The sequence below is a fragment of the Myotis yumanensis genome, unplaced genomic scaffold, assembly GCF_028538775.1.
Source record: "Myotis yumanensis isolate MYYU_CA2020_CCGP unplaced genomic scaffold, mMyoYum1.0.hap1 SCAF_9, whole genome shotgun sequence".
NCBI classification, from domain to species: Eukaryota; Metazoa; Chordata; class Mammalia; order Chiroptera; family Vespertilionidae; genus Myotis; species Myotis yumanensis.
Genome location: NW_027223760.1, coordinates 53,449,937 through 53,463,313, shown reverse-complemented (window position 1 = coordinate 53,463,313; position 13,377 = coordinate 53,449,937). Strand labels below are relative to the sequence as shown.

Genomic DNA, 13,377 nt, shown 5'->3' with positions numbered 1-13,377 from the left:
TTAATGTTGTGTTCTTGACTAAGTTTTTAAGCTACAGAAACCTGGAAACAATAAAAAACGTGATAAACCAAGATTTACATTTTATATTATATTTAGGCTGCAGCACAATGAATGCAACAACCTTTAGTATATACTTTTACCAAGGAAAAAACGAGTGTATCCTCTTACCCCAATTCTCATTTTGCGTTATTTCTATGGAAATCTTCATGAATTTTTAGTGTAATTACTTCCAGCAGATGTTCAATTCTCTTATCCTGATAATAGGAAACACAGTAGAATGAATGGATATCTTTTAGAAGAGTATATGAAACAGTTTGGCGGTGTTCATGAAAATAGGCCAAACAAGGGGAAATTTTGCAGTTATTTTAAAGATGTCAAAATACATCTTTCAAGTTGATTAAAGTGATGAATTATTAAAAACAGTCTTAAAATTATATTTTCAAAGAAAAGGGGTAAATGGAGAGACAGTAACTTAAACATAAAATCCCATTTTGAGTTCATAAAAAGAAAACCAAAGCATTTTCATTTTTTCAACCGTTTGTATAGAGTATCACAAACAAATTAAAACCAGATGTGCTTCAATGTAAGATGTAAGTTGTAATATGTGGGCATTTGTTACTTCATTTAATTCTGTGTTCTGTATGTAATGTAAAGTACACATTTTGCAGGTTTGGTTAAAATGCCCAGAGTTTCATGGGGGTTAGGGGTGGGTGGGGGGGAGTTACATAATTGCAAAACAGGCCTTTGAAACTTTTTCTGTTGTTAAATGTTTGGCAAAAATATATATTACATTTAATCCACAAAGGCAAGTGTGAGGAGGATTCTCAGTGCTTTTTACATTATGTTCAGAATCTAGCTAAGAAATTGTCCTGAGAAAGACTAAAGAAAGAGAAATAGGTTGCATTGGTCTATACCTGCATGAGTTACAGAACTATGTCATTCACTGTAATGATAATTGGGTGTGTCTTCCCAGATTTATTGGGGTACACACTCAGATAATCAGAGTTTCTAGGATGGGGACATATGGTGGTTGAAAATGTCCTAACAGTAGGACAGATGATATGGAAAAATGAAATTTCCAGAGTGCTCAGCAGCAAAATTTCCATTTCTCTATATGGAAAGAGTATCAACCTGATGTTTAAATATGTACATGTTGAATATCCTGCTGCATATGTTCTCTGAAATAATGTCATATGAAACAGTTCTTATCTAATTGAAATAATGTTTATCAATCAAAACAAGTTTTAATATGAGTTAGAGGGATGAAATTATTTTCTGTAGCTCTTATAAGTAAAGACCTTATTTCCAGGGTCACTTTTTATATAAAAGTAAGATAGAAGAGACAGCCTCAGAAAATAGCTGGAGATAACAAGTTATGGAGTTTCCTATGATAGCCATAAACCCAACTTTTTTTAACTTTATTTTTTCCTACTATTTCCCAGATGACTGATGTCTGGAATGCTGGAGATTTAGCTTAAGAGTGTAGCTCCTATTAATTCCAGTCAGTGGTCAATTAATTGAGTTGATTAAAGCATCCGTTGAAAGCAAAGTCAAAGATCTGAATGATTCCATATCTTCAGATTTGTTGCTGTTTGTTCAATTGCTATAATCCAAAATAGTTAAACCTGGACATGTAAACAATGCATATTCTTTGTAGTTGAGACAGTGTGTGGCTGCAACCGTACATGACTGTGCCTTGAGAAGCAACTTACAGTGCCAGTTTCTTGACTTTTTTGTAGACAAAGGCTCATCCATTATTAACTTCCTTTGCATCTTGCGTTCTCCCTACCATCATACCAGTTAAAAAGTAGATTAGGGAATTGACTAGAATTCAATTCCATGCTTCTGTCATCAAACTTCCGTTATCTGAGACAGTAAACTTAGATTTGTTGAGTTTCAATTTCCTTTAAAATAAAAAAAAATAGAATCACATTAGAAGGTTGTTGTAAAGATACAAACTTTCAGTTATAAAATATGTCACAGTGGTATAATGTACAGCATGGTGACTATAGTTAATAATACTGTATTGCATATTTGAAAGTTGCTAAGAGAGTAAATCTTAAACGTCCTCATCACAAGAAAAAAAAATTTAAATATGTATGGGAACAGATGTTAATTAGACTTATTGTGCATTCTGCAATACATACAACTACTACATCATTATGTTGTATACCTGAAGCTAATATAATGTATATGTCAATTATACCTCAAAAAGGTTACTATGAACATTAAGTGAGATGATGCATACAATATTCATAGCACAGTGCCTGACAAAAGATGGGCAATCAGTAACTATTCAGCGAATGAAGGTTTTCATCCAAGTATAAAGGGAAATCCTACAGAGAAACAAATGATGTTAGGTATGAAATCAAGATGAATTTGTCGTATACAACTGCCCTTTCAAGAGGCAGTCTGGTTCTATTCAAACCACAAGAAAAAAAAAGGAAAAAAAAAAACCCTAGAGCAATGCTTCTCAGATTTTATATGCTTATGAATCACCTGAGAATTTTTTTAAATGCAAGTTATGACTCAGTGGGTAGGATCTGAGATGCTGCATTTCTCGCAACCTCCAGGTGGTGCATATGCTTGCTGCCTGCTCACTGGTTACACGTTAGCAAAGTCCTAGAGCATTTGAATGCATGGTAGTTTCAGAAATACTCTACTTGCCCTGGCCGGGTAGCTCCCTTGGTTAGAGCATCATCCGATACACCAAGATTGCAGGTTCGATCTCTGGTCAGAGCACATACAAGAAGCAACCAATGAATGAGTAAATAAGTGGAACAGCAAATCAATCAATGTTTCTCTCTCTCCTCTCTCTCCCTCCCTTCCTCTTGCTCCCTATAAATCAACCCATAAAAAAAAAAATACTGTACTTAAATTCACATTTGTCTAGCCCAACATTCTGTTTCCTGAAAGAACAGCTTAACATTAATTAATTCATTTATTCACTTAGCAGAAGATTGTTTAATGTCTACTACGTGCCAGGCTCTGTTTTAGGTTCTAAATATAAAATAATGAACAAGACAGACAAGGATTATGCCCTCATTGGGCTTTTAATATAATGGTAGTATCAGACAATAAACATTTAAGCAACTAAATAGAACAGTAGTGGTTAAAACTATAAGGAAAATGAAATGAAATTACTGTGAGATTGTAAATGGTCAATTAAGGCTCCTCTAAGGAGACAATTGAACCGAAACCTGAATGTGGAGAAGCCCTCTGCTGTGTATGAAGATGTTAAATTTTCATACAAAGTGAGGAGTGATTGCAGAGGCTCTGAGGCAATGTGAGATTGGTTTGTAGGAGGATAGGGAAAAAGCTACTATGGCTAGACAATGGTGGGAGCATTCAGAGTGGCAAGCATGGACAAGATCACACCTGGCAACGTTGGGGGAGTGTAGTAAGGGCTGAAATCTAAGGAAATCTTAAAGGTTGAGCCCAAGGTGAGTCTGAACAGCTCCACAGAGAGTTAAGGTATACTCTTGAAGGAATGTGCCTACAGGAAATACACCTGGGCAAGTAGAACAAAATATGTGAAAAAGAACTAGCATAAGGAACGGGATACTGGTTGAAAAAACAAAACTCAAAAAGCAAAAAATGTTCAAATTGTACATCCCTGAAGTTTACACTAAAAGAAACAAAAATGTATCACTTACGCCAAATTAATCTAATCGCACACATGTAGCACACTCTCAATTGCTACAGAATAAATTCTTCTGAGTGGAAATGATTAAGTAACTATTAGAGAAGACATAAAACTGTAATTCCAGGTTGACTATAAACTGTAGCCCAACCTTGCCTTACTTTCCACAGGATGTTGGAAATTAAAGTGAAAGGGAGTAGCTGGAACAATGAAGGTTAGCAATGAAGGACATAAAACATATGCAAGCCCCTCCTTGCACTAAGAACAAAAGTCTAGTAGGAAAAATACTCATCATTATTATGTCAATTGTAAAATATTAAATGCCTTGTATTATGAATTTTGTACTCTACCTATATTCCTACAAATCCACAATGTATCATATTGTTTTATTGGAATACAAACCAAACCCTAAAGCCAATAAAAACAGAATTAAAAGAGATCCCACAGATCAGATTAAATAAAGAATGAATTATATTATGACAACTCAATTGTCATTTTAGTGAGTCTCACTAGTGAATATGCCTAATCATTTAAGGCTTGCAAACTAGTAGTTATAAATACGTAAGTGCATTTCAATTGACTTCTAATTTTCTGTCTTGTTTTTCAAGTATATGAATAAAGGATTACATGTTAACATGGTGCCCCTAATCTTCCATCAGTGAGAAACGGCTTTGAGTTGTTTTTCTAATAGCGATGAAGGGTGGCATAGTCAGTCACCCTTTATCACCTGAGTGACTACTGCTTTGGGCACACATTTCTGATATTCATCCAAAATTATGGTTATATTCTGTGGCAAAATGCCAGATTAATTTTTGCTTGTTTGTATATTATTTCACTTTGTTCTATTGACCTCATTAGCGCCCTACATTAACCAGCTAAGCCACTGAGTTGAGACTATTTCTACTCTCTATTCTGGTTATTTATTTGTAATTCTTTCAGTTATCTTTGGCATTTATTAACAGCAGCGGTGTTTTTCTTTCTCATTGGCCTGTTGTATAACTCATTGTATTCATTCAACAAATACTAAATGGGTTTCAAGGGCAAGGGAGGAAGTAGAGTGAGATGAAGCTAGAAAGGGACACAACAGCCAGGTCATCTGAGGTACTGTAAACTTTTAAAAAATCTGTTCTCTATCTTAACAGCAATAGGAAGCCACTGGAGATTTTTAGGTGCACAAGGGAGACCATCATACCTCTGCCATTTCCTTACTTTGTCATTTCCCCCTCCCACAATGGGACCTTCTTAAACAGTGTTTTTATAATGCTATCCTATCATTTACATTTTCTGGCTATTTCCAACTAATGAACTAATTTTTTAATGAAAGAAAAAGGTTGCCAAGTGTACATAATTAAATTCTCTGGGAGACACAGGAGTGTTTGCAAATAGAGATACCTATGAATTGGGTCATGAAAACATATGATTCCTTCTATGGATAGAGTCATTATTTATTTATAAGTGATGGCTCATCTCCAATAACTAAATAAAGAGGGAAACATATTTAACTGATGCTCCTTTTTGTAAGTGTAAAATTATTTACTGGCAAAGTATTTGCAGCATAAAAATACTTTCAACAATGTACTTGATCTCTATATACCTAAGCTTGATATAATAGAAGATATGTAGACAGATAGATACTAGTAGTTATCCATAAATGAGTCTATATATATATATATATAGAGAGAGAGAGAGAGTTATATATATATAATAAATTATATATATAATAAATTTTATATATATATATATATATATATATATATATATATTCTTTTTTCTGTGGTTTTAACATCTGGCTGGTCACTTTTGCCTTTATATTTAACTAAGAACAAAAGGGAAATAACCTAATTTATCTTGGTGACTATCTGGTTTCAATTGCTCATTTTACATTTATTTAAAATCTGGAGGCCCAGTGCATGAATTCATGCACGGGTGGTGTCTGGCCAGCCCCAATCAGGGCGGATCAGGGCCAAGCCTGTTGGGAGGAGGAGACGGCAGGAGGTTGGCCAGCCAGCACACCCTGATCAGGGCCCGATCAGGGCCGGGCCAGCTTGGGGGAGGGGCCAAGGGCAATGGGCTGGCAGGCCCCACCCCCAGTTGGGGTGGGGGGGCCGATTGGGGTCAGAGTCAGCGTGGGAAGAGAATGTGGGCGGTGGGCCGGCTGGCCCCGCCCCCGAATGGGGTGGGGGGTGCCAATCGGGGGTCATTGGCCAGGGAATGGGCCATGGGAGGTTGGCTGGCCAGCCCCACCCCGATTGGTGTCAGGGGCAGAGCTGGTGGGGGGGAGGGGCCATGGGCTGATTGAGGTGGTCGGAGCTGATTGAGCGTGGGGTTGGATGTGGGCAAGGGCTGTGGGTGGTGGGCTGGCTGGCCCTGCCCCCAAATAGGGTGGGGGTGGGGCCGATTGGGAGCCAGCGGCCTGGAGGAGGGGCCATGGGTGCTTGGCTGGCTGGCCCTTCCCCTGATGGGAGTAGGGGGGGGTCAATCGGGGGCGGAGCTGACTGCAGGGAGGGACCACAAGCCCATCAGGGTGGTGGCCCATCAGGGGTGGGGCCGGCTGGGGTTGGGGCTGCAGGAAGTTGGCCAGCCTGCCCGACCCCCTATTGGGTTGCAGGGGAGGGGGATGATCAGGGGCAGGGCCAGCCCAGGGGAGGGGACGCAGGAGGTTGGCCAGCCAGCCCCACCCCCTGATCGGGCGGTTCGCTGGCCATATTGGGCATCATAGCGACCGTCGTTATGGCGTCCGGTCACTGGCTTTTTATAGATGATAGAGTGTTGATGATGATGATGTCTTTTCCAGGAGAAGAAGTTGACAGACAGCTGTGCAGAGATGCTATCTTCCCCATCCCTGTCGCCTGTTATGCCCCGTGCCCAAGGGACTGTGTGCTCACCATGTGGTCTTCCTGGTCCTCCTGCTCATACACCTGCTCAGGGAAAACCACAGAAGGGAAACAGATACGATCTCGGTCCATTCTGGCTTATGCAGGTGAAGAAGGTAAGTTACCAGGTTCAGAAGGCACTTGGGTTCCTTTCAGAAGTTGGCATGCATCTTCTTTGTCTTGCCTGGATAAGATGATGTCAGAAAAATCGACTTCCAAAAATCCAGCAATCCAGGGAGATTTTATATGTGTTAACATACCTGACATCTTGCTTCTGATTCGGGTTGTTTTCCTGAGCAGGATGCAAGGGTGATTTCTTTCCCAGGTCCTTGTCCAGATGGATTCGAAGAATGAAGCCCCGGATAAGAGGTGGTAGATGAAAAGGGTAGAAATTTATTGGAAGCAAATACAGACTCCAAGGTAGGGAGGGGGTCCCAAGAGGATAACCCACTAAGCTCTTTGCTGCTAAGGTTTATAAAGGCTGTAGTTCTTTATCTCAATGAGATACTCTCTTCTCATTGGTCACTCTTTTGCAGAATATCAGCTTCAAAGCCCAAACCCCACATGGTGCCCCCCTAATTCTCTCCCGCTTCAGTGGTAAAATTCTCTATCTCCTGTGAAAATCTGTTTTCCTTTCTCCCATTTGTCAGCATTTCTCTATCCTCTGTGAAAGTTTGTTTCCTTTTTCCCCCATACCCTGTGGCTTTTCCTTATCTTCTGTGAATGAAGGTCGTCCTCTCCCCTTAATCTGTGGCACCCTTTTTTTTTTTTCTCTGTAAATGTATGCCTCTGGTGGCTCCAACCCCTCATCTATGCCTTCCTTCCCCATGGACCCTCTTTATTCAGAAATCTCCCTAAACCTGCCTATTTTATCCCTAAAACTCCTCTCACTTCTGTTCCCTAAAATTAATCTTAAAAGCAAATCTATATTAATAAAGGGGTAATATGTTAATTAGACTGAATAGACTAGACATCTTCCGGATGTATTTCTGGACAAAGCCACGGTGGCGGGGGCCGAGGCTGAGGCAGTTAGGGGCGATCAGGCCAGCAGGGGAGAGCAGTTAGGGGCAATCAGGCTGGCAAGGGAGAGAGGCCAGACATGCCCTGAGGGGTCCCAGATTGGAGAGGGTGCAGGCTGGGCTGAGGGATTCCCCCACCCTCCCATGCACGAATTTCATGCACAGGCCCTCTAGTCTTTAATAAAAGAAGAAAGACTTTTAAACATGAGCTCACTTTGCCTTTTTTCCTACCTAATAATTCAAATTATTTCCAGTTCAAAGCATTAAACTTGTAAAAATGGCTCCCACAATTCCAGATGTCAGGTTTCATTGGTTTTTCTCTCTTTCAGCAGTCAGTTTTTCTCTTTGAAATCACACTCCACCTTCTCATAAATAGGCAGATATATTCAATAATAAACTTAATTTAAAAATAAACATCAGCCTGGCTGGTGCTTGACTGAATATCACATGAATGTTCAACCATTTAGTTTTTTGACCATGGACTCTGAGATCCATAATCTCATACGTAGATTGTGTTCATTTTAAAAATATGTTGTTCTTTGATCACTTCATCCTACTGGGTGCATAAAGCATGTTTTGTCATATATTCATACCCCACTAATGTTTGCTTCATTGTCAGGAAATAGAAGGCTCTTAGTAATTGTCTCTCAGGCTTATATCCAATGCTAATTTGGCCTCTGTGTGACTTGGTGATACAATGTCATGCTTAATCTTGTCCTTCTGGAAAAGAACACAGGAGTAAGGGAAACACAGAAGTAAATCAACCTCAGTCACATTAAGGCATGTTCTGTCTCAGGATTATATAGGTATGTGTTATTTAAATATGATTAAGCTGAATGGCTCTTCTCATTCATAGAATAAACGATGATTTCTCTTTGTAGTAAGCATGTGTTTCTCTATGTATACTCCCAAATACTTAATTTTGGATGAGTGTTCAGGTGACCTATTTTATTTTTCTGTTTATGAAACATTTTAGTGATGAAAACCTAAAAGTATTCTTATTTGATCCAACTTGCTATCTGTATATGTAACATCTATACAAAAAATATAACTTCCTTGGCCTTAAGTCATGGGAGAAATAATATATTTTTAAAAATTCAACATATGGGGAAATTTCCAATTTTCTGTAGTGTCCCAAACTTTATTCCTGTCACCTTAAAATAAATGTATCTTTTTGCTACCAAAAAAAAAAAGGTGTATGTGTGGAACCTTATAGAAAAGTAGCTCCTTTTAGAGAGAAAATTATGTTATCTGTGTTGTCAAACAATAACTTTAACCTTATATAGATTACATTCACACTTCAAACTCTATCAACTCAGATTATGTCCTGAACTTCATTAAAATTAAATCTGTGGTCACCCCGCTTCCTATAAATCCATTATACTCTGCAGACACTTGCTGTGTGACTAGTAATGAGTGACTTTTCGCCCCATGAGTCACATGATGGAGATTTTGCCGTGCTTGCAGAACTCACCAGATCATTATTTCTGTAGACATGATGCTTCACACAGAAAGGTCATGAAATGCTTTAAAGGCAGAAATTTATGATTGCTCTTAGATATGTATCATCCACTTAGTGTGAAAGGGTGAGACTTCCATAATTTTTAATTAAGTCTGGTAGCTGCATCCTAAGCAAGCTGTGCTGGAAAATCATGGGTGTTTATATAGTAAATCATAAAGGCATAAATTCAAAACATAATTTTAAATGGAAACCACAGAAAAGCCACATCAATGGGGAATCTACTGCTATTTGTCTCTGGTAATAACAGTTACAAAATCTGGTGTAATTACATGAAATATTTAATGAAGACCCTATTCTTCAGAAAATATTTATTTAATACCTATTATTTGCTGGACACTTACACATATTTTATCTTCCTCAAAGCAAGCATTTTATAACTCTGAGATTTTTTTTTTTTTAAAGTACTTAGGAACTAGATTTCTAGGAACTTTAAAATATTTTCCTGCAATTAGATAACCTTTCATAATTCTAAATAAAAGTAGGAGGTCTTTGTGTTATTCCCCAAGAATTAGTGTTTTGTATGTGTCACAAATGTTTCTACTTTTCTGTGGATCAGAAAATTACTGTGATAACCTTAAGGGGAAAGATCACATTAGTAAAATTACATATACAGCTTTGAGACATAAAATTATAGAAATTTTTGGTGAAATAACTTTTGAACAAATTCATGAACAAAGTATTTATCTGGACTTACAAAATAAATGCAGGAACCTATACTTTTGTTTATTTCAGTCATAAATTTACTTTAAACATTATATGAAGATTATATAACCTCATAAGGACTAAGTTTTGCTGCAGTACAGACAGCTCAGAAGTTTCATAACTTAAAAAAAACAATCATTTCTGCCTTGTGGGAATTTTGCTACAGTCTTGGGTAACTCTACAAAGCCACAAAATGTCTCAGCATTGCACCTCCTTATAAAGACCTACTTCATAATCTCCATGTCAGTGGAAGAAGATAGTTGAAGAGTCTGCTAATTTTAAAGCATCCACATTAAATTATTCCCTCTAGAAGTGCTTTATATAATTTCCACCGACATTTCATTGGAAATCATACAATCATGACTTGAAGTTGGACCTAACTTCAAGCAGAGTGGAGGCAAATGTAATCCTACTGTGTGCTAAAAAAAGAGGAGTGCTGGCTGCTTACCTTACACCTGTTTTATTCAGTCTTCTTCTTATGTGTATGTTTGCATATGTTTGTCTACATCTATGTCTATATCTCTGTCCATAGATATATGATGAAGGACTATTCCACATGGCCTTAATTCAGTAGAGAACCCAGGCCTCTCCATTGTTAAAATGTTATAACTTTCATTGATTATTTCTTTATTTCTATTAAATAAAATATAACTTCTTCCTCATATTATACTTCTTTCTTTTCCCTTTCCTTTCTCTTTTTTCTGTCCCTTCCCTCTTCCTTTCTAGCCGTTTTCTTTCAGTTCCTGAACAGCCATTAGGTGGAGCCAAGCAGTTGAGCATCTATGCCAGCAGGTGATGGGGGGAGGGGGTAGTGTCTGAAGTGGTCCAGAGTGGGTTGTCAGAGCCAAGCTTGGGTGAGAAGGGCATCCCTCACGGGAAGAAGGTGGCCTGGCACAGGTGTCAGAGGCACAGAGTATGCTTAGCAATGGGAGATGAGAATTGTATGAGATGGTAGAAGCGGAAACCCAACACAGGACATCAGAGCACAGACAGAGTGAAGAGGGAATCCCAGCATTGAGGCAGTCAGTCCAGTGTGGAGTGCTAGGGCCAGGCAGGGGTTGAGAAGGGTTTCTGTAATTGGGGTGTGGCCTGATGCAGGGTGTCAGAACATGGCAGGGTCATGAAGGTATCCTGTGCGTACAGCAGTGGAGATGGCAGAGAGAGATTGGTGGTGGGGCAGGAGGACCAAATAAATACATGTATTAAAAATAATAGAAGTCAGGTTTCATATTGCTGGAGGAGCCAGTCAGCAATATGTTAAGCAAGAAAACTAGAATAAACCCTGTTATATTGCATTGGCATTTAAAGTTATCAATGTTAATTCATTGTGTTCAATTCACTAAGACAGACATAGAAATAAATATAAATGTGAGTGTATGTATTTATATATATGTCTATATATATAAAAAGCCAGTGACCATAACGCCGTAACGACCAGAATGACTGGTTTCTATGATGCCCACTGCAGCCAGCGAACCAGCCCAATGGGGGCCGGGGGCCAGCTGGCCAACCTCCTGCAGCCCCTCCCCCTGGCCTGCCTCGCCCCCAATGGGCCCCCACCACCTTGATTGGCCCACAGCTCCTCCCCCCAGACAGCCCTGCCCCTGATCATCCCCCTTACCCCAATAGGGGGCAGGGCCAGCCAATCGCCTGCAGCCCCTCCCCTCATCCAGCACCAGCCTCAATTGCCTCCCCACACACCAATCAGGGGTGGGGCTGACCAGCCCACCACCCACAGCCCCTCCCCATGGCCAGCCCCGCCACCAATTGGCCCGCCCACCCCATTCGGGGGCAGGGCCCGCCGGCCAATTACCCACGAAGTCTGGCCAGCTGGCCTGGCCCTGATCAGGCCCCAATCAGGGTGGGCTGGCCAGCCAACCTCCTGCTGTCTCCCCCTCCCAACAGGCCCAGCCCTGATCCTCCCCTATTGGGGCCAGGCTGGCTGGACCCCACCCGTGCATGAATTCGTGCACTGGGCCTCTAGTATAATATATAATATACACGTATATTAGCTGTAGCTACTGAAAGGATCTGAGAAGTGCTTTATTTCAATTCCAAGACTCCAGTAGCCATAAGTGCATTCAGTGCTCAGATCTTGGTTCTGATGCTATTCTCCAAAAGGAAGGAACCAGGGCCCCTTAGAGAAATGGCTGATTCTAAGGCTAGAATAGGAAAAGCACAAGAAGTGCCTGGATAATCTCATGCCACAAAAGAAAAAGAGGAAAATGTGTCAAAAGGTCGCAGAAGGCGCTTGAAGTTCTCCACTGACCACATATGGGAACAATTGGATTACAACCCATTAGATAAAATAGGAAACCATGGATCCACACTTGATATAAGTAAATACATGCTTACTTGAATACCTGATGAAGAGCATTATATTTGCAGTCTGAATTACCTCCCTGGTGGAGAAGTCTGACATACACCACCTTAATCCAGAGATCGATGGACCAGCTAAAAATCCTGCGCTCCTGGTGTGGTACAGCGAGAATGTGACGTCACTTCTGTGATATCCCTGTCAAAAATGCATATTGCAGAATCTAAACATGAGGAAACATTTGACAAATCCCAGATTGATAGTCATTGTACAAAATAACTGGCCTTGAATCTTCAATTCTCTAAATTATGGAAATCAAGGAAAGATGGCAGAACTATTTCAGATTGAAGGAGACTAACAAGACATGACATCTAAATGCCATAATTGATTCTGAACTAGATCCTTTTGCTATAAAAAGGACATTTGAGAACAGTGGCAAATCTCAATGGGTTTGAGGATTAGATGGCAATAATGTTTCGGTGTTAATTTCCTGATCTTGAATATTGAATGTGCTAATGTGTAGGAAAATGTCCTTATTACAGGAAATACCCACTGAAGTATTGAAGTAATGGGGAATCATTTCAATAACTTCTTCCAAATGGTCTAGGGAAAAATTATTGATAGTATACTTTTAATTTTCCTGTACTTTTGAGGTTGGTTCAATATTAAACCACCAAAATAATAGAATAAAAGCAAATTGAATAATATAATTGCTTATCTTACAATTTTGAGTAACATTATGTTACCTATTATCAGCAACACACAGGAGTTGTCATAAAATGCTGCTTATGTTGAAATGCTGTCTTTTGGAAACAAAATCACCACTGGTGACTGGAGATAATTAATATATGGGAGAAAGTAAAAGTATTTCTTCTCAAATTAAAAATAAAATGTGTGTGGGGTGGTGTGCATGTGCGTGTGCATGTGTGTGTATCTTCTAAAACCTTGACTTCTGGCTCAATAAAATTGTAATTCACTTTTAACATTATATGATACCTTAAGGTAAGAAAAACCCACTTCCTTCTGTTGTGTAAACTATAGTCCCAAAAGCTACTTTAAAATTATGTTGGAAGTCCTAAAGGAAGCATTCTTTTATGACTTAAATCTGTCATATTTTTAATATAAATAGTAATAGGTTGAATTTGAATTAAAAACTTTAAATTGATGTTAGACTTAATAGCCTCCTTAACTTTTTGAAACCATGCTGCAGATTCTTTACAAACTTGGTCTAAAAAAGAAAAATAATTTTCAAAATGTTTTCCACTAAGTATGATAAATAAATTCTGTTAATTCTCATTATA

At 39.1% G+C, this 13,377-nt stretch overlaps 1 protein-coding gene across 1 annotated transcript in view; it reads left to right on the top strand.

Annotated features, from left to right (window-relative positions):
• Positions 1 to 13,377, top strand: part of THSD7A (thrombospondin type 1 domain containing 7A) — a 305,592-nt gene that overhangs the window by 210,005 nt on the left and 82,210 nt on the right. The window contains exon 7 of the mRNA XM_070424355.1: positions 6,438 to 6,632. Coding sequence (XP_070280456.1) covers positions 6,438 to 6,632 — 195 coding nt within the window. The remainder of the gene's footprint in view (positions 1 to 6,437; positions 6,633 to 13,377) is intronic.